The sequence below is a fragment of the Drosophila mojavensis genome, unplaced genomic scaffold (assembly GCF_018153725.1).
Source record: "Drosophila mojavensis isolate 15081-1352.22 unplaced genomic scaffold, ASM1815372v1 contig_219, whole genome shotgun sequence".
NCBI lineage: Eukaryota > Metazoa > Arthropoda > Insecta > Diptera > Drosophilidae > Drosophila > Drosophila mojavensis.
The window spans coordinates 41,148-63,324 of record NW_025318758.1 but is presented as its reverse complement, the minus strand read 5'-3'; the positions used below and the strand labels follow the sequence as shown (position 1 = coordinate 63,324).

The 22,177-nt window shown below is 38.0% G+C and overlaps 1 protein-coding gene across 1 annotated transcript; it reads right to left on the bottom strand.

The window, feature by feature from the left end:
• Window positions 1-496: 496 nt before the first annotated feature.
• Window positions 497-1,408, bottom strand: LOC122756969. The gene is made up of 2 exons (XM_044007892.1): window positions 851-1,408; window positions 497-760 (listed from the first exon to the last, which is right to left on the bottom strand). Exons 1-2 carry the CDS (start codon window positions 1,406-1,408, stop codon window positions 497-499), a joined length of 822 nt encoding a protein of 273 aa, XP_043863827.1.
• Window positions 1,409-22,177: the final 20,769 nt, after the last annotated feature.

Genomic DNA, 22,177 nt, shown 5'->3' with positions numbered 1-22,177 from the left:
TCCCTTGCCAGAACCACTGCGGTAGCCAGGAGCACAACATCGCTGTGCCGATCCTTGGATAAGAGAGTAGTGGCTGGTGCTGAGGGCTGAGGGATGGTCTGTACTCTTGATGTTGAAGATTGTTGATGGGGCGGAATTGCTGCCTGCGATGTGCTGGAGTGGCCGAGATGAAGAAGCGTATGATGCTTGACTCCACAGACCCGACAACTGCGCGAGCCACATTGTCGCGACTGATGACCTCCCTTGAGACAATTCAAACATAAGCCAGCCTTTCGGACCCTCATTCAGGCGAAGACTAGGAGACAAGTTTGCGAATCTTGGGCATTTGTAGATTGTGTGCTCAAGATCATTACAAAAATTGCAACTGTGAGTACTGTGGCCGGTTACGAGAAATGCTGATCTACTGGTAGCAACCTTACTGCAAGAATTCATCGGCTTACTTGACGAATAGTTTGTAAGAGCAAATTTCATCGATTCCAAAGTACGGCTTCGAAGCTCAAGAAATGAGGGAGACTTCTTCATATCTGGGTATCTGAAGAGCCGTCTCTGAGTTGTCCAATTTCTCTTCCCATTTAGCTTGTGAGGCCTCATCAAGCTTCTGTAGCAGTATCTGAGCAATCATGGCACTGGCTATCTGCTCTGTTGTGCCCAGACTACTGAGCGCACGCATATGGACATTGAAGCTGTCAGATAGCTCACGCAGCTTGATTATGGATCCGTTTTCTACTCTTTTGAGACCTAAGATCTTTACGATGTGGGCCTGGAAGATTAAACGTCGGTTATCATATCTCTGCTTTAATAAATTTATGGCAATTGTATAATTATCATTAGAAATTTCCAAAGAGCGAACCGTATCCAACGCTGCGCCATCGAGGCAGGACCGGAGGTGCTGAAGTCTTTCCATATTGCTGATTTCTGGCCGACTTTCAATGATTGTAGAAAACATTGAGTAGAAATCAGCCCAATTAGCATATCCACCGCTGAACGTAGGTAGCTTTAATGGCGGCAACGCAGGTGCAGCCTGCAATCTGGGAGCGGATGCGCGAGGAGGGTCACTTGGACGGCTAAACGTGGAACTATGATGCACTTGAGCAGTACGACTTTGCACTTCGGACATTATTGTTGACTGCATGACCATTATTAAATCATCAAAGTCAGTGCGCAAATTGCTGGACATCTCAGTAAAGTCGAGCTCCTCTAGACTTTCATGGGCCTTGCTAAAGGAGTGGCTTAGCTTGTCGATATGCTCCAGTAGAACATTTAGAGTGCTGTCACTGTGATCGGCAAGAGCATCTGAATCGACCTTGGATTGTAGCTTTTTTACGCGTTCAAACACCGACTGTACCTTGAGCTTATAAAACCGCACGCGATCTTCGGGAGCAACTGCACTAGCATCTAAATTCGCCATGACGAGTACAGCAAGAGCAACACGATAGAGTTCAAAGTCGTTGGTGCGAGCGCGATTGCAAGAGTAAGTAAATGTATATATAGCGCAGACACAAACTTGGAATAAGTCGTATTTGTCGAGCAGAGTACTTGCAACTTTAATAAACTGGCAAAGAATTATATTATGGTACTCAAATAATATACACGTATGAATTGTTGCACACCGGTACGATTATTATGGACGCGCTCGTATCGCAGCCGTGGCGAAAAAGTGCAATGTCAACGAAGAATAACGGCAAGCATGTAATTACACTGTGCTTATGTAAACTTAATCACTTATAGATTGAAGCTATAGAACACGCAGTCACTAACCATAGACATAGTTCAGAAATTAGTTGATTCTTTATTAGATTGTCATTTGCAGAAGTTTTCGCATGTGTACTACTTTTACGGGCGCCAGTGTATTGCAGACCGAACGAAAGAGTGTCTGGCGAATTGGCAAAGTAACGGCACGCAACTAATCGCTATATACACTGCTTATGTTCACGGGTGTATGTATGTATGTGATGCTGTCAATATATATATGCAAATATGTAAAGAAACGAAAAGAGAATCACGTCGGGGTCACCAAATGTTGAGCTATCGAGATTTTTCGAATAGCTTTAAATTATTAAACGATTGAATTTACTTAGTGATTAGTTTATTAGCGATTATTAGAGTTTACAGAGTTTATGTGATAGACGCGAGCAAGCGACTAGTCTGTCGTGCTGTCCGCTACTATGTTTGTAATAGTCAATCTAACACTGCATCTGCTCTAAACAAGAGTTAATTGCATACTAACTACAATGTACGCGAGCCGGCGGATTAAGCTGAGCCGGTGCGTGGGTGAAAGAGACAACGCAAAAGGGAGAGCGTGATCTCCGTTACAAATTCTCTTACATGATAACATACTCTATGAACTGCCGCTCTTAATTACAATGAAGCGATGATTGCTGAGCCCAACAATGTGTTTGCATTGACTGTTTGACTATTTCATACCCTGTAAATTGAATTCCATTTGTTTGCATATGCTGCAGACATGTGAAGCAGAAAAAGCGAAATGAATTGCATATTTAATTTATTTTGTTTCCTGGAACTATGATGTATTTTCTCTCAATTTTCTTAAAAAAAAAAAAAATAAATAAAAATAAAAAAAAATAAATAAAAATAAAATAAAATAATAATATATAATAATGATTTTAATAATAATAATAATAATAATAATAATAATAATAATAATAATAATAATAATAATAATAATAACAATAATAATAATAATAAAATAAATAAATAAGGAAAAATATATTTGAAAAATATTTATCAATGCACTTAAACTAAAATTAAAAATCAAATTTCAATTAATTGAATATATTTTAAAGTTAAATTTAATGTCTTTGCTTTTATTTCCATTTCTTAACTGCAGAGCAATAAACTATTAAAAACATATTTTATCATTTAGTAATTTATCAATGGGGAAAGAAACAAAAAAAAAGTTGACTTTCTTTCGTACATAAATTCCAATTAAGGTTTGCAGTTCATATAAAATGTTTTGATAAAACCGCATAACTCGTTGTTAACCCTTAGGCAGCCGACCGAAACGGGACCCAAGCACACACGCACACACTCCCACTCAGACACACGCAAACACATATGTGTGCACAGGTTACATGTTAAATTGTCATAAGCCTTAAAAATTCCATTATGATTATTTACTCAAGTACCAGAGCCCGTTCACGAGCTAGCTTCCAGCTTCGCCTAAAATGAGACATAAAACACAAACAAAGACACGAACACAGATAAGGAAACAAAGTTTTCTAAACGAATAAATCTGTTTGTTCTGGTGCCAGGAAAACGTACACACACACACACACACACACACACACACACTCACAGACACTCACACATATGTGCTTATAAAAATTGCAAAATATTTTTACACACACACATGAACGAAAGCTAATAAATGAGAAGTTTACGCGACGGCCCAGGCAACAAATCCCATTTACAACGATATATATTTCTATATATGTACATGAAAGTCGCTCTACGTCGTCGTTGAGTGCTGCAGCCAAAACAAAGCGAGAAGCGAGAACAACAACAAAATACGCAAGAAAAAAACAAAAATGAAATCGCTGCAGGATATGCAGACAAGACAAACAAGTCACGAAACACTGAGAAACGAGAACCAAATACAGAAATAAAAATAACGTCGAGCCGCAAAGATTTGCAACATAAATATTTTCGTTTTGCCGACAGACACTGGACAAATGTTATAAACAGACAGTATTATACATATACATATACATATACATACATATACATATACATACACACATATGTGTGCACGTGTATGGAAATGCGGCATTTATTTGTGTATTAAGAGCTGATTTCTGCAGTGAGCTCTCGAAATAGCCGTAACGGTTGTGCGGCCATTTTGCCAGCTGCAACAAAATGGCGGCCGCAAAATAAATGGCGCCGTTGATGAGTGTTAACAGTGGGCGGTGTGTGTGTGCGTGTGTTCGTATGTGTATGTTGTGGTTGAAAAAGAAAAGAAAAAAAGAAAGAAATGAATAACCTAAAATCACAAACTGCCGCCAGCAACGTTTGCTGCTCTTTTTCATTATTTTTGAGTAATATGCGCAATGCATCAGGCTCAGACTCGGTCTGAGGACACACAATGAGCCTCAGTCGGGCTGGTTGAATCGTTGTTTGTTGTTGTTGTTGTTGTTGTCCGGCATTACCGCACTTGACATATTCCTGCTGCATTTATTTTGGGTTACCATTTGCTGAACTGGCCCTAAGTTCACACACACATACACATGTACGTATATATACTCACACTCATACGATAACCAAATTGCAACGAGTGCAACCCAACAATGCAATTGTCCATGTGGTGTGGCGAGGTAGGGTGAGGGGTGCAGCATCGTTGTTGCAGTGCAGTGCCACTCTATCCGGTTTGGTTGTTTGTTTGCAGTTGCATTTTAAATGCCTGGCTCTCGCCATTTTTAATGTCGTTTCCGAATTGTTGGGCAAAGTGTTATTTTTTCAGCTGAGAGGCAGAGAGACAAAGAGGTATTTTTTGCAGCTTTGCTGAGACTGACAATGTACAAACAAGTGCATGTGTTGCTTCACATAAAGGGAAGGGCAGTAAAATATATAAAAATAATATTCCTATATGTATGTATATAAAGTGCATAAAAAATGCTTTTAATTAATAACAATTTTAAGCAAAAGTGTTATGGGCCATACGAGCCAAGCTATTTATTACAAAAAAAAAAAAAAAAAAAAAAAAAAAAAAAAAAAAACAATATTACTCATATATTTTATAGTTCAGTTGAAATATTCGGCTTTGTTATTGCTGTTAATAAATGTTAAGCAATATTGAAGAGGGGAAAGTATGAGAATATATATCTTTAATTTCAAGCATTTTTTATGGAATTTTTTGCATGCTTATTATATTTTTAACAATTTATTGTATTATTTTTATATATTTTTTGTCTTATACATTTTTTATGGAATTTTTAGCATGCTTATTATATTTTTAACAATTTATTGTATTATTTATTATTTTTATATATTTTTTGTCTTTTATATTTCTGCACATTCCTAATTATTCGTTAGTCTATACATCAAGTTAATTAATGTCGCCTGTGGTTTGGCTCTTGATTATATTTTAATTAATTTTATTGCATTTCGCGTTTCCTCTTCAAGTGCTTGGTATAATATTTTTGCTCGATTTAAGAAGGAGACCATGCTCAAATCGGCTTATTGTGCAATCATGTATGTGCACACCCACAATAGAACACACACAGCCTCACATAGAGTGAGAATGCCTAGAAAGGCTGCCATGCAGATAAGTTGTCGACCTTCGCCCACAAATGAGGGCTCGACCTGCTGGCTGCTGAATTAAAAAAGAAGAGAGAAACCAAACTGTGAAAGAGAGACAAAGAGAGCGAAAGAGAGAAGGAGGGAGAGAGAGAGAGGGGGAGCATAATATCTAAAAAGAACGCGCACAAAGTGAGCGAATGAGGCAAGTGAGAACAAATTGTAAGCCAAAAAGAAAAAGTAGAAAAAAAGAAAAACTTGCGAAAAAAAGGTGCCAAGTAGCGTGCACAGTTAATGAGTTTTTCAACATTCGCCCGCAACCAGCGAATTAAAATGTAGCACGAAATGTGGAAATGTGGCACATGAGCGACTGAAAGGGGTGCTGCGAATCGTGGGATGTCTAAGGTGTCGGAACAGTTGGGGCTAAATGGACAAGGGAAAATGGGGCGGGCGAGGCGGTGTCATAAATCTGAGTAGGACGGTGCAAAAGTGCAGCGCAATTTGTTTTTAAGTCAACTCTGAATGCGTGTGCGAATGTATGCAAGTGTGTGTGTGTGTGTCGGTTACGTTCTAATTATGATGTCAACAATACGTGTGTGTCTGTGTGTGCGTGTGTGTAGGGTTGCCTAGTGCAAGTCAGAGGGTGGGTGTCTAGCAAGTGGGGCGCAAGTGTTAAAGTCGAGTGTCCACTTGGAGCAACACTTGCCACATTCAGCTGCTTTTGCTTTGACCAATTGTTAGTTTTGCACAAAAAAAAAAAAAAAAAGTTTTGCACAAAGTGCCTGAAAGTAGGCATGCAAAATTTAACAGAATAATGGCAAAGGCTAAGCTGGAGTAAATTATATTTTCGTTTTTTAAAAGTGCTTAAAAATCAAGAGTTACGGAAAAATATAAAAAATCATTTATGGGGTCTATAATTTAAATATTTTTTGTCTATAAAAACTATTAAATGTTTCTCTTTTAATCAAAATTGTTTGCGCAGTCAATCAAAATGGAAATAAATTAAATAAAATAAAATTTATAAATACATACACATTATTTCATTCATAGTTTAATTCAATTTATCTCTATTTATCTCATTACAGAATGACTTCAGAACTCTACAACTAGTTGTTCCAATTAAAAAAAAAAAAAAAAAAAAAAATAAATACATACATAATAAAATCATAAATAATATAAATATACAAAAATAAAACGCTCAGTTTTTATTAACTTTGTTGAGAAATTTGTTAAAATAAAGTGAAGAGTAAAATATAAAAAAAATACAAAATTATATTTGCCACATATACATAGCATATAAATAGCAAGTAAATCAGAATCAGTAAATGAAATAAATTTAATAGAAACCCTATGAACACGCACTCAACTCAGTAAATAAAATAAATTTCATACAAATTCAACTAAAACGCACACACACTCTCTCACACACACACACAGACACCGTCGTGCTGACCGCAACAAATAAAATATTTACAGCAAGGAAAATTAAGTAAATTTATGCAAAATACAAAATACAAAATGTTAAATTTCCACAACTCGGTTAATAAAACAATACAGCAAAACAATAACAAAAGCCACAAAATGCATCTACAAAGTGCAAAAACACTAGCCCCAAACTCTGGATGGATGCAAGTCTTCCTACTACTGACACTCTTCGTGATTGGTAATCAAAGTGCCTGGCAGGAGAATATACGACCAAAACTATATGTGGAATTAGGTAAGTGAACTAAAAGAATTAATATATGTATGCATATGTCTTTTATTTACTCTAGAAATTGAGAATTTGACAGTGAAACCCAGCAGGGAAAATGTAAAGGAAAATAAGTCAATATTGAGTAGAGATTCTAATACAGTTGCAGGAAGAGTTGATGAGCTTGTATACATATATAGTACTGCCTCTCTCTCTTCTCACTTTCTTCTCTTTGGGTATTAAAAAGGGAATTCGCATAAGCTAATAGAAATGTCAATTTAAATTATGAGCATGTAGTTGGAAGGAATGGGTCATGCTAGCATGAGTCAACACATATCAAAATCAACTGCCAAAAACTTTAATAGCTACTTTTTATGAGCTGCAAAATGTAATTTGACTGCGAGACAAACTATACGTATGTATATATATATGTATATATATTATCGTATACATATCTATATGCATGCATAGAGAGATAAGGCAACTAACCTTAGATAGTTGAGCTTGTGCTATCGCCTCTCACTGCTTCTACAACGCCCAACTGACTAAGGTGAAAAACTTGGCTGAAGCAATGAAGCTATAACTTGTTAGGAAGTGCAACGCATACTATCAAATAAATACACACACACACACAGAGACACATATGTGCAGCTACATACATAGCTACTAATGCACACTTTTAGATATGAGGCATCCACACGTTTGGTATCTTAACTATAAATAACAAAAATTCCTGGAAGACATTATTTGCATAAAAGTGGCGTAGCTTTTTATACACACACACACACACACACACACATAGACACTCAGAAGTAGACGGGAATATTGTAGACAGAGTTAGTGACTGAGAGACGGGCAGTCAGACAGTCGCAGGACTAGTGCCAGCAGCTACTTCTAGTGCCATCCAGTTGGTAATTCCTGCTGCTTCAGGCTACGTCATCATCGTCAGTTGCATATGCAAATTTGGCTAAAAAGTTGTGCGACATCCTCACGTCGAGGCGACACACTCACACAGCTGTATACATATATACACATACATGCATATATTTCACGTATACATACATATATAAGTGAGACTTTGTTTGTAGCCTGCAAGATGAAGCAGAAAGTTGCTGTAGAAAGAAACTAAATTCCAAAAATATCTTCTGCACGCTTCAGAAATTACGTTATTAAATGTGCATTTGGCACACACTAAATGTGAACAGTGCCACGCCCACAGCAAGACAGCGCCCACTGCTGCACTGCTCCACTGTGCTGACTCCGGGGATAATAGCAACTGAGCCTTTCTAGACATATCACATCAGGCGCACATGTGCTGCTTATAAATGAGCAAACGAAATGGCTTCAAGCTTCTATTTATATATAAAAGAGTTTCTTTTTTTGGGCATCTGGGTGGACCAGTTTGAGGGTGGCACTCATTGCTGGCAGGAAGTAATTCAAATGAATGTGTCACTGCTCAAGAAATGAACATAAAGAATATGCAAAAGATACTGGAAATGAATGAATGCATAACAGGACAACAAATGGCCAAAAAAGCGGCACAAGAAAATGCATTTCAGTTGCATTTAGCTGCCTTGCGAAGCATGTGTGTGCGTATATGTATGTGTGCCAGGCTCTAGTTTTTAGATAAGAAAATGTTTGCCAGACAATGGAAAACATTTTGTGTATGGGCATTGAGAAAGCTATTGTGGTGAAAGTATTTGTTCGGCCATGCAAATTGTGAGAGCTGACAAAGAATGATGTACTCAGGGATGCGCTGTAATTAGGAAATCTGAGTAGAATAAACTGAAAAGTTTTCATATAAACTTATTCATTAATTAAAAAAAAAATAAATAAATAAAAATAAAATAAATTATAAATAAAAAATAAATAAATAAATGTGATTAATTTTTTTCCCAAGATATTTATGCTCAATATTTCTGAGCTTTGCTTGAGTTCTAAGGAAATTCTAGGGTATTTATTCATTATGATTTAATGCTCAGCCATTTTCATTCAACTTTCATTGTGCTCAGCCTGCCATATTTGGTATATTCGTCTACTTAAAAGCAAAGTGCTGTTTGAGTAAGAGAAATGTGTTTGCTCGATATATTTTCTAGCACAAGCTTTTGTCTCTGAAATAGCTTTTAAGCCATTTTACTTTAACTCTTCTATATTTGAGATTAGTTTAAAGTTTGCTACAAATTGTTAACAGTAATTTATTTTAGTTTTTAGTGCTTGGCAAGAATTTCATAAAACTGTCTTGGTGCAATATCTCATTAGAGTGCCCCAGAATTTACAAGTTTCCAAAAGAACTTTGTTGATTAGCCTCATTTGCTTAGTGGAAACATGCTGCTGCTTCTGTTGCTGTTTTTCTTTATCAGTGCCAACTCTAGGTAATTTGTGTGAGGACCGCCCTAGTCAAAACCAATTACTTAGCCAACGCCCATTTTTTGGGGCAGCGGTCGAGCACATGGCATGTGTTAAAGTTCATTTAAAATCCATCAGAGGCGAGTCGTAAAACCCATCTCGGGCTGGTGACAATTTTTTCGCACTCATGCATAACTGGAAAATAAGGTTAATGTGGAAATTATGAATACGACGAGTGGCAGGAGGAGAATGGGAATAGTTGAGAGCGTGTCGCCACAACCGCCAGCGCTGCCAAATGAGCAAAAGCAGCAGGCGTCAGGGCCATGGAAGAGGCAAAGACGACGACGACGACGACGACGACGACGACGACGACGAGGACATTTGTGACCAAGTAAAATGAAAGTGCTGGCTGGGAGGCTGGGTAGAGGGCTGCGAGTGTGTGTGTGTGTGTGCACTGGTAATGCATTCATATGGCATTGTTGGGCAAAAACAAAAAGCTTGCAGCTGCAGCTAGCAACATCCTCCTGCCCCGGCAACCGCACACGCATAAAATATTACAGCGCTGCGTGGCACGCCCCAGAGTTGCATTTGACAGCCGCAAGTGGTTGTCATTAGGCGAAGCTTTCCTGCCAGCCAACAACAAAACGAACATTTAAATGCACAGCACTTGGCCAGCTGAGTCGGGCGAGTTGGCTCTGAAACGTGGGGCTTACTTACTTACTTGTCCCCAAAATTACGTCTATCAAGTGGGCGGTTAGCGTTGATCGTTTTGTGGCACTTTGGCGATGCATTTACTCCGCTTTATGCACACACACTCAGAGAGAGAGAGAAAGAGAAACCACCCACAGCATGCAGTCCAATCTCTTTGGGCTACTTCATTTTGAAGACATTTTGTTAAGAGCTTTTTATGTTGATTTTTTTTCTTCTTTGCCAAAAACGTGCCAAAAATGCAAACAATTTCGATTAGGGCAACACTGCGACTGGGGGCGGCGGCACAGTGTTGCATAACGCGCAGAGTTTAAATTTGAAGACAACGATGAGCCAAGGGAGTTAAATAAAGTCTAAGCTCTCTAGATAAGCTGTTGATATGATGAGTTTGAAGATAGAGAATTGTGATTAGGTAAATCTTATGATTAAATAAAATTATGAAATATTTATCTTACAAATTAAAGAAATTAAGAGTTCAGCTATAAATATGAGGTTTTGATGTGAAAAGCTTAAAGATATGGAGAAAATATGAGTAAGTAAAGCATGTGGAAATATGATATTTATCGTATATTTTGCTATATTTTATTACAGTCAAATGTTAAATATTGTTATGGCTTACAAAATATGTATTTCTCTTATGGTTATCTCTTTTGACCCAACCTAAGCACTTATTTCCTTCCTTCCCTTAATTCCCCCCAGTTCTGTAAAGTAAGTGGAAATGAGCAGCAATAATGTAGTCAAGGAGAACGTAAAATTTGTAGATTAAAGGCATAGTCAAAATAATGAATGCTCACCAAGAAGGTATATATATTCATTCTATACACTTTTGGCATGCCATCAGGCATTCAGGACATGTAAGCACTATAAATACCATATATGGAGTGTGCTCCCCCTTCCACTGCCCTCAATCCCAAAGTAGTTGAAAGCACAGCGCTTAAGAAATTATGAATTCTGACTTTTGTCAAGATTCCATGCCATAACTGTCGACTGTGTGCCTACTTAATATAATTTGAATAAAAGTAATATGCAAATAGCTACGGGGAATGACAGAGGCCTGAAGAGAAGAGGCGAGAAGAGAGAAGAGGAGAAGAGGGGCAATGAAATGCTGAGTAGAGGAAATAAACAGCAAAAGAACCGATGTCAGACGTAATATTTTTAGTTGTCGCATTTCCGACAGCAACGACGACGGCAACGGCGACGTCAGCAGCGTTTCGACTACCCAAAAATGCATATGCAAATCTTTTGAGAGGCTATGAGGGGTAAAGAGTGGGGCAAGTGCTTATAAGTAACTAAAATTGTATGTGTGCCACATAAGACGAGACTCCCTGTCTGTGTACATGTGGGTGTGTGTATGTGTGTGTGTGGAAATTATGTGAGGCGCGTGTCAAGTGCCGACAACACACAAAACTTCAGCTCGGTCTTCTTTCTCGCTTCTGCTCAGCTGCAATTACATTGTGAATTAAATTGTAATGAGGCGCATGCGGCGAAAAATGAAAATGAGTAGCAGAAGAAAACATGTATGTGCACACAAATATATACATACATACATACATTCATATACAACTATATACATATGTATGTTTGGGCATTTTGTTATAGCAGTGCAGAAATGGCAATTAACAGTTATGTTTGCTGTTCCGACACGTTGCAGACAGTCTTAACGACGCCGAACTATTTTTAGGCGTCTTTCGAATGAATGCGAAGAAAAAAAAAAAAAAAAAAACAACGGCCAGCCGAGGCCATGGCCAACATCCAGGCGGCAGCCGGAAGCGACAGACACTGGCTGTGTTTGGTGGTGGTGGCCAACGTTTTTGCTCGCCTAATTGGCTGCAGCGGAAGTTCACGTAATTTGCAGTCAATGCCAACCACTGTGCAGCACAAATTCAAAGTTAAATTGCTCGAAAGATCATCGATAGCAGCGCAGCCAGCGCCAATGTCGCAACTTGGGCAAATACATTTACATATTGAGTCTAGTTAGGATGTTGGACGTGAATCAGGTGATATGAGAGCGAAATAAATGGACTGGATAATATTTAGTGCGGCGAGAGTTGAGCCGTTGGAAGAGAGAAGATTCAGACTTAGTCTGCGAATGAACTAGAATATAAATGCCCACTTTTATAATAGCAAATAGTAAAAGTAAAATAGTAAAAGAGAATAAGAAAATAGTAAATAAGCATAAGCAAATGGAACATATGAAAATAATGAAAGCCTTAGTAGTACCATTGATGATTTATGGCGGATTTATCCTAAGGATGAAATCTTCCATAGATCAATTTAACAGATCTTTTGATTAATGAGATACAACAATTTATTTGCACAAAGATCGATCAAATTTCTAGAAGTCTGTGAGTAATTTCAACAATAATCCCTGTTCCACCAAGAGGAGTATCGAAAATAAATTTGATAAATCAACATCGAAGAAAATTCATCGATCGATCATCTGGCAAAAATAAGTTTCCATCCATTGTTTCGATAGTTTACCGATTTCATTTATATGAAAATCATATTCATCATTTTAGTATTACATCTTCACAGGATTTAGAGTATCTCTTAATCGGTGTGCCTCTACGACAGCAACCTCTCTTCTTTTTCTCTCCTTATCACAAGTTACGCCTTTGCAATTTAAAAGAGATATTTCAAGTTTACTCCTGGTTGACTGCTATGACTCAGCATAAAATTGTATTTAAAAGATTTAAATAATTTGAGGCATTTCGTATATAATTGGTGTTGGGAATTTGAAATCACAGGCATGTGCTTTAAATAAATCGAAAGGCAGACTCGGCCCTATCAATTACGAGTACACACAGAGAGCGAGCGAACGAGAAAGAGAGAGAGAGAGAGAGAGAGCGCTGCAGCTACAAAGCTGAAGGGAGACAAAACTTGAAGAGGCTTTGGGCATTTTGCACTCGTGTGCAATTGAAGCAGCTTCATGGATTAAACGGCTTTCTTAATTGAGTGCTCATTTTCCGGTTAGGAAGTTTTTATGCCGAGAAAATAAATTACACACATGAGTGCAATTTGGTCCTTGTCGCAGCCAAAGGACACTCCAAGTTGGCTGTGTAAGCAGCAGCAGGAGGAGGCGGAGTAGCAGAGGCAGATGGCCAGTGAGGCAGTCAGGCCAGGCACTGGAGCATTAACCTGGGTCAACTGAACAATCAGCTCATAATAGCGTTAATCAAAAAGTTGCTCACAGCTGCACAACTGCAACTGTTGTTGGTCCGAGTGCAATGTTGCTGATGCAGCAGCAGCAGCTGCAGCCTGCAGTCTGCAGCCCGGCAGATTGAACGTTTAACGATGATGCCAAAGATGCTGCTGCCTGACGTGGAGTTCAATGGCTCTGCAATGGGCTGCTGCTGCTATCTCCTGCTGCTGCGGCTGCTGCTGCTGTCTCTGGCCAACGGCTCGTGGCCATGGCCACCAGGGAAATTAGTAATACGACAAGTGCAGCGACTGCCCGCCGTGCTGGGCTCTGCCAGCCAGCCAGCCTCTTACTCCTTTCTGGACAAATGAGCTGCATGTTGCCATCGATGTCGTTCGACGCAGACACACACACACACACACATGCACACATTTTGCCATTTTACTTATTCTCTTTGTTCTGGCCACGCCGTCTTCCAGCCCAGCCCAGCCCAGAGCAACCCAACCCAACCCAGTCCCGCTTCACTTTGTCTCCATAAATTTCGCCTGCTGATCGTCCTGGCTTGGCGCCTGGCCGGTAATTGAAATGGCGTAACGACAAAAATTGAAGCGAATTTTCTACAGTTTTTTACACTTTTCAGCCACGCGCTCAAGCTCTAATGAAAAAGTTAAAGAGCCAGCTTACCAAATAACACACACACACATACACTCAGTTGGCTTTTAAAAAAAGTTGTGTGCACTAGAAAAGTTTTTTTTTTTTTTATCGCGCGCACAAGTAAAAAGTTAATATTGATAAATTGATTAAAAGTTTAATAATTTTATATTTTGTTTTTCGCCTTTTACGTGCGGCGCACTCTGTGCCTGATTAGTTTGACTTCTTTTTTTTGTGTTCTCTTTAACAGCGTCTGTAGTTATTGTCTCGCCACGCTAAAGTTAGTTTAGCTGGCTAATTTGAAAAATTAATTGCCAGACTGTAAGTTATGCCTTTTGTTGTTGCGTGCGACTTTTAGCTTTGTGTTTGCCAATTGGCTAAATTAGATATTGCCTGGGTTGAGCTATATATATATGTATATTTGTAAATATATGTGTATATGTATGTATGTTCATTATCGTGATTGAGCATGGTATTGACAAAAGTTAAATTAAATTTTTTATTTTAGCTATCTTTGTATCAAATTGATTAAAATTTTTATATTATTTGACTAAAATTTAAGTAAAATCTATTTAGCTAAATAAAAATGAATATTTAGACTGGGATTTTAAAGATTCAAAGAGATGCTGAGATTCTGATTCTAGGCAGATTGAGGTTTTTTGTGTATTACTTTTTCAAAATTCTTGAATTGTGAAGGTGAAAAGACTTTAATTTAGAGGTATCTGAATCATATATTTATCCCTCTGAGTTGCATTAGACTAAAATTATTATGTTATATCCTATGATATTATCTGCTTATATTCCGCAATTCCTTAGATGAACCTTCTATTTTTCTTAGATTAACAGACTCTTGATTTAATGTAAGAAACTTAAGTTAATACTTCACTTTCTCTCCATTTCCTAATTCTTCTCTCACATAATTAAACAGACAAGTCAAATAAATATTTCCCACTATTTGTACGGATTGCAGCAGCAAATTTAAAGTGTTAAAGTGCGGGGTTTAACGCCCTAGCGTGCAGCACTCGAGAGCTATTAAGCATTGCGATGTAATTATGCATGTCATTCGTACATCAACTTACGAATTCCGCAGCGCTTTATTACTTACACTGCGGCAGTATTGCCTAGGCGCTCATTAAAAATGAAGTCACGCCCGAGGCATGCTCGCTGCCAATGCCACGTGTAGAGCAGATTCCAAACTTCGATGTGGTGGCTGCTGGGCAGGAGCGCGCCATTGTGATGGAAGGAAGAGCTCACACAAATCACACACAATACAAGAGATGTTTTGGGGGTAAAAGTTTACAAACAGCGGAGCAGGCAGGGAAACAGAACTATATGAAGACATGTTGGCAAATAGTTTTGGGTGATGGGAGTGGGCCAAGAAAATAGCGCGAAAAATCAGCATGACAATTATAATGGTAATGAGAGTGGTACCAGAATGATGGCTTTGTGAGTGAGTCTGTGTGTGTGCGTGTGTGGGTGGGAGATCTTGATGAAAACGTCATTAAATGACAGCTTGGAATGCAGCAACAGCAGCAGCAGCAGGAGCAGAGCACTCACTGTTCGCCTTTTCACTCGGCTCGAAGTTGGCAACGTCATCATCGTGCTCAACTATCTCGTCCGCGTAAAAGTTCTTTCTGTTCCTCAACGATGGCAGCTACATTGAATGCAATTAAAAAAGTTTGACTCGCTCGTTGTTGTACACTGAACATAGGGTATTCTAATTACGCTGCGGAATATGTTACGCGTTGTAAAAGCAACTTTAAGGAGTGCATAACGTGTGGCTTGCAGCGAGATTGGCTTATGGCTGGAGTGATATAAGGATTTATGTTACAAATTTGATAGTTGAAATGTACATATATGTATAGCATACCTTGTAATATATTTGCCAGGGTATTTTATGTTTGTCAACTACCACTGATATCTTGCTTTTCTTATACACATATATATATTCTCTGCTGATGCTGCTGCTGAATGGCGTTCCCCCCAGTGAATACTTTTTTTGGCCGTGGGTTAAGTGGTTGCTCTTTGCGCATTTTTTTTTTTTTTTTATAATATATACCAACATATATATGTATATACATATATTCTGTGATGTGGGGTAAAATGTTCTAATTAAATTAATTAACAGGAAAATGAGTTGCTCAACAGTTGTCGTAATTGTCGCTCTTAATGTTATTGTTGATGCTGCAGGTGCAGATTTGCATGTATCTGTGTGAATGTGCGTATGTGTGTATGTGTGTGTGTGCCTCTTCTGTGTGCGCTCTGCTCAACTATCTAGCATCAACTGCCAACTTAATGAATGTAAGTTTGTCGCACAGCCAATTTATAATATGATGTAAACTACCCATAAATTCTGGTTCTGGTTTCGCCAGCAGGCAAAATTTTGTTGTGCTCAGCTCTGGCAAGTTGCTTTGTCTATAAGCGCATCTATAAGTAATTATAAACTTGCAATTAGCAATATGATATAATTGCACTCAACGATGTTGAAGTTAATCAGATTATGTAGATGCATGTAAAATTTAGATATGCCATTATATTCCAGACTTCCGTTAGCTGAGTATTACTTAAATTCTATACAATTTGCTCTTGATTAGCGCTTTACATGATCTACTCTTATTCTCTTGTTCCAACTTTAAATTCTTAATCAACATTCTATGCCAGACAGCATCAGCTTCTATCTAACTGATACGAACTGTTTTGGGTCATTTGTAATGGTCGAACAAATTGAAGCGTATAAATTCCACAGAAATGCAGTTATATTATACACACATTTGGTCATCTATTTTATTGGGCAGTCAATTGAGCCCATTAATATCGCCGCGTCGTGGTTCGAGCTCTGTTCGGAGTCAGCAGAAGTGCGACTATCCGATGGCATATAGTAGGCAGAGCTATCAACGGTATCGCTTTCAATTGCTGCAGTCAAGCGCTTGTGTTTTTGGCCCACGCTGCTGCTGGCTGCTCTTTATAGCCCAAACGCGTGTATCTCGTTGGTCGTGTCTCATTTGGCCTAGTTAAGAGCCAAAAGCTGGCTAGTTAATGGATCTGCGGTGCTGGCTTGGTTCGAGGCGTTTATAGTGCTCACATTAAAATAATAAACATTTGGCGACAGCTCTAACTTTTCGTTTTTCGTTGCTTTTCTTTTTATGTTCAGCATTAAACATAAATCAGCTTGTGTCTTAGCCAAAGGCTACAAGAGTTTTCACTCAAGCCAATACTTTTGGCCACTTTGGCTACCAACTGCCAACTGCCAACTGCCAAGTGTCAGGAGGCAAAGTCTAAAGCTCCGCCCACCTTCTCTGATGCCTGTCTGGCTTGCCATCGTTTCAGTTGCTCGCTGCTAATGATCCGCACCAATGGCGCCCACGTCTTGGGTTCTTCCTCTTACAGGCTGCTTGATTTGTGTATAGTTGGGCATTGAACAAAATCTTTTGCTGATTATCTGAGGCTTATTGCAATTCGCAGTTGTGGTTGCCAGTGGTGTGCTTCAAATGTAGCTACAAAGCTGTAAACAAAACTGGAGATCAGGAGGAACAAGTTTAAGACGGGCTACATTGAATAAAGTATTGGTAGAGAACAGTTTTAAATGAAGTAAAATATTGTAAAAGAAATAAAAAGTAAAGAATTGGGTTGAATTGCAAAAAAAAAAAAAAAAAAAGAAATGTTTGGAAATTAATTTAATGAAATACGTCGGGTTGTATATACATTTAAAATGTAAATTTATATTTGACAATATTATGCAAATAATTGCATTGAACTGCTTGAAATTGAATTTAAGCATAATTCTCATTCCAAAATTCCAAAAATTCTTCCAGCGAATATAAAAAGTTTTTTATTTTTTATTTATTTTGTATAAAACATTTGCTAGAAAATTCGGCTATCATTCCTGACAGCAACTTTTAAAACTCTTTAGTTGAATAATATATATATTTCTATATATATATTGTTTTTTTGTTTTTTTTTTTTTTTAAGTTTATTTTATTATATCATATATCATATTTCCACCCTAAGAAATCTCCCCCTTACATAAATACTCTTAAATGCCATAATTGATACATCAGCTGTGGCATCATTCATCATTCATTCAGCCGAACAACATCATAACCCATTACAATGAAGACTGCTTCAATAACTGTTGGGCCAACCCTCGATGTCAAAGTCGTCATTTTCGACGCAACCATCAGCCGCAGCAGTGCCTGACAGCAGCCCACGCATGCCATGCCGTTCACTTTGTCCAAATCAGCGCCAAGCCATCTTCTCATCTGCTTGCTCCCCCAACCTAAACGAAGTGCTATACCACAACATATCGCTGGCTCGGCTTGAAACAAATGTCTTCCGTCTTGCCAACTTCCGTCGCGGCGGGCCTCCGTTCTAACCGGGCTCGTTGCCTCGTGGTACCTTGTGTTTCCTTCACTTCTCTTTTTTTTTTTTTTTTTTTTTTTTTTTTGACTTGGCGCAAATCCGTCGCACAGTTTTCGTTAGTCTTCATTTTTCAGTTTTTCTTTTTTCTGCTGTGAGCCTTTTCTTTCTTCATTATACCCTAGAAATGAAATGAGGTATTTCAGCTTTTCGATGAAACGTAGCGAGTATATAAAAGTAGAAGCTCGTACTGACGAAAATATTTGCAGAAAGAGGATAAACCAGTTTTACTCTTGAATAAATCTACTATATCTACTTAGCTAAAGTAAGAGCTCATATCTATATTAACTATCTCCAACCTATAACAGAGTATCTCTTAACTAACCATTTCTAGCAACTAGTTTAGGTTCGTGATTTTGTATGTATTTTTTTTTTTTTTTTTGCTGCCCAGATTTATCGCCTTTTATTCATCATTGTCAGTTAGGCGTTGTTTTTGCGGCGACGACGTGCAACCGCGCCAAAAGCCCAGCCACTGTCAACGGAGGCCATGGATAAGGCGTGGCGGCGCTGGCAACGCAATTTGCCGCCACGTCGAAGGCCTTCAAATGTGTCCCGAAACATGGTAACGTTAACGCGTTGCGAAATCTTTCACTTGAGCCCAGAAGGCGCCTTCTGTTTTGATGAATTATTGGTACGCATGTCGCACTGACAATCGGCAAATCAGCTAAGCTTTTCAATATGTCCGCCCCAACTGTCTCTCTCTCTCTCTATTTGTGTGTGTGTGTGGGTGTGTGTGACTGATGATTTCTGAAAGGGAGTTCAGTTGATGCCGTAAACAGTTGTGAAATGCTATGGCTATCTACCTCCCGGTGGCATCTCACTTTAAAGCAGATTAGATTTAAAAGTCATTTACGAGTTTTGACCTAAGCCGCTTAGAATGTTGTACGGTCCAAGTGTTAGTCAGCTGAGTATGTATTACCAAGACTATGCTGTGTGTCTTTGTGTGTTTGTGTGTGGGAGGGTGCTTGGGCGCCGTATGGATGTGTCATTACATTAATTTGCGGGCTTATGTCCTGGACCGCTGTTAATGAAATGCTCTTAGTCCCTGGGCAAGCACTTCATGAAAACGTTTTACAATTTGCTCGTCGGAAATGAGAGAGGATGCCATTTGCACTGCTTAAGCTTAGTGGGTGGCATTATAAAAGAATAGTTGTTCTAGTAATTGAGTTTGTTTGTTTGCGGCCAGAAGTGGGTCGACAGCGCGCCAGTATAAAGCCACATTGATGCAACACAACATTCTCAAATCAACTCAACTCAACTCATTTGCCCAGTTGCAATTCAATTTAAATTGTTTTGTATTGTTATTATATTAAGTGTTTTAAGCTCAAATTACTCATAGTAAATTAAATTTGCAATACATTTAATATATTTTGTCTGTGCTTAAAGTTGATATCCATTAAATTAACTTGCGCTTTTGAGTTTTGCTCTTAAATACAGTAAAATCCGGTTATAACTACTAATATCGGGAACATATATAGTTGTATAACCGTAAAATCGTATAACCGTATAAGTTCGCTCATAAAAGTTTATTTGAGGACCTAAATTTTCGTCGCAATAACCGTACGGACGGACGCCTTAAGCGAAATCGTTAAACCCAAATTCTACTTTATTTGTAAACATTACATAATTTTCCGTAAAATATTTCAATTTATAGGAAAATCTAGAGAATATTTTAAAAATGTTTTTTTTTTTTATTTTAATATATGTATTGCAATAAAATTATGTTTTTAATAATTTGCGTGTTGTGCAGTAAAATTTGTACAACATATTTAATAAAACTTATTAAATCTCTATCAAATATTTCAATTTTTAATTTTTTTGTACCCAAAAAAAGTAAATAATTCGTGCTTATTTTTCAATTTCTGTATTAAAAAGAATAGGAAAAAAAGCAACGGTTTATATCTCTAAAATTGAATTATTATATTTATTCATAAAAACCACGCTCTTTTATAAAACTGAAATTCCCTAATAATTAAAATTATAAAAAAAATGAATCAGAGTAGTAATGACTTTATAACATAATTATCAAATTAATATACATCAAATACACTTTCAGTTCAATAATTTTGTAGTAGTTTTATTAATTTTTTCTTTTCGTTACCTAATTGATTTCTATTCAGAAAATTAAATTCTATTTCGCAGTTTTTGCTTCAGTTTTTTTTTTTTCTATTTATTCATTTATGTGAATCATACAAATTGCACAATCGCTTCAAATTAAAAAAAAAAAATTATTTTTGTTTTGGCAGAGCTACGAAAATAAAGTCGTTTGTTCACTTTTAGCTGGAACCGCTAACAACTGAACAAAAAAGCGTTAAGAGCTTCGACGGCAAATGAAATGAAGGAATCGCTTTGCTTGTAGAAGAGGCAACGAGTGCTTTCATAATTTACAGCTCGTTAAGTTTTATAGATGAATGCTTTTCATATATTTGACAGGCAGCGCTGATGACATCTTTTCACTTTTCACCTCTTTGGGGGCGGTCAAGGCTGCTCTCGCTATTGTTGTTGTTGTTGGCGTGTTTTTCTTTGACGATGCAGCTGCACAGAAATGCTGTCGCCTGTACGGGGCCAAACTGAAAGCATGGCCAAACCCTATTATCGTGGGCATCGTTATGGCCATCGGCCACTTTGAAGTCGCCCATCGTTGTCTCAATGGCCAAAAAAGCGCTGACATTTTGTCTGTCTGTCTGTGCCGTATGGGCGCTCCAACAAATGCGCCTGCTATGGACCCTACCGTTTATGGTGCGGTAGGCAGGCAAAGGCATTTTAGAATTTTAATGTGCCGCCTTCTGCCTTTTATAGCTGCGCAATTGACAACAGCGGCAGCAGCAGCAGCAGCAACACTGGCAGCTGCCAACTGCCCAAGCTCAGCCAGACTTGACCATGGCGAACCACAACGGCAACGGCAACGGCAGTAGCAGCAATGGCAACGGTTCACATCCAAAAGATACTTTGCTGTGGCCAAGGACCATCCATGTGCTACTGTTAACATGCACATGACGTTTGTCTTTGGACGTTAATCTCATTAAATAAGCAATGTGGTGCAGAACGAAGCGCCTCTATGTATGAGTGCTCGAGTGTGCGTGTGAGTCCGCACAATGTCAGATTCTTGCATGAACAGTGGACCAGAGAAGATCAAATATAAACATATTAATTATAATATATATAGAAAAAGCGATTATATTAGAAGACCTTCAAATAGTTGCTAATTTATATAAGCTCTGATTTATATTAACTCTTCTCTTTCGTGGAATCAACATAAAAAATTATATATATTCATTCTAAGGATATATAAATTAAATATTTTTGTAAATTTTTTTACATAATAAAAAAAATTTTTTTTTATAAAATTTTTATTTGTACAAACCAAAATTTAATTGATTTAAATTTTTTTCAACAAAGAGTTTTAAATATTAAAGGGTTAAACCTATAAATATATATAAATATTTAGTAAATTGAAATATATTAATTTATTTACATTTCTTTTCATATTTACATTTTATTTCATATTTAATTACTTCATTCCTTTCATTTGTATTAGATAATTGTCTGTTGTTGCCCATTGTACATCATTTTAGGCCTTACACTCTAGGTTGCGGTTCCGCTTTTAATGCAAATGCAAATGCAAAAGCGCATTAAGAGCAGCACAAACGAACACAGGCCGCAAAGTAAGCTGCCGTCTACTGTCGGCTCCTCTCGGCTGTCGGCTGTCGGCTGTCCGCTGTCTGCAGCCTGTACAGGGACCAGAGCGTAGAAGAAGTAGCAGCAGTAACCGTAGCTAAAGGCGGTGCTAGTTAGCTTGGCGAGCTGAGCTGCAATGTGCATCATTTATGACATGCGTGCATGCAGCATGTTGTATGCAAAAAGCAGCATGCAGCATACAGTCTGCAGTATATAGAATGCAGTATGCAGTATGTAGTTAGCAGTTGGTATTGGTGGGCTTTGCTCGCTTTGTGTCTGGGTAAATGTTGAGCCAT

Coding starts and splice junctions, on each gene's coding strand:
- LOC122756969 (XM_044007892.1), bottom strand. CDS start 1,408: ATGGCGAATTTAGATGCTAGTGCAGTTGCTCCCGAAGATCGCGTGCGG. Junction 761..850: donor ATGGCGCAGCGTTGGATACG/GTTCGCTCTTTG, acceptor TTAATCTTCCAG/GCCCACATCGTAAAGATCTT.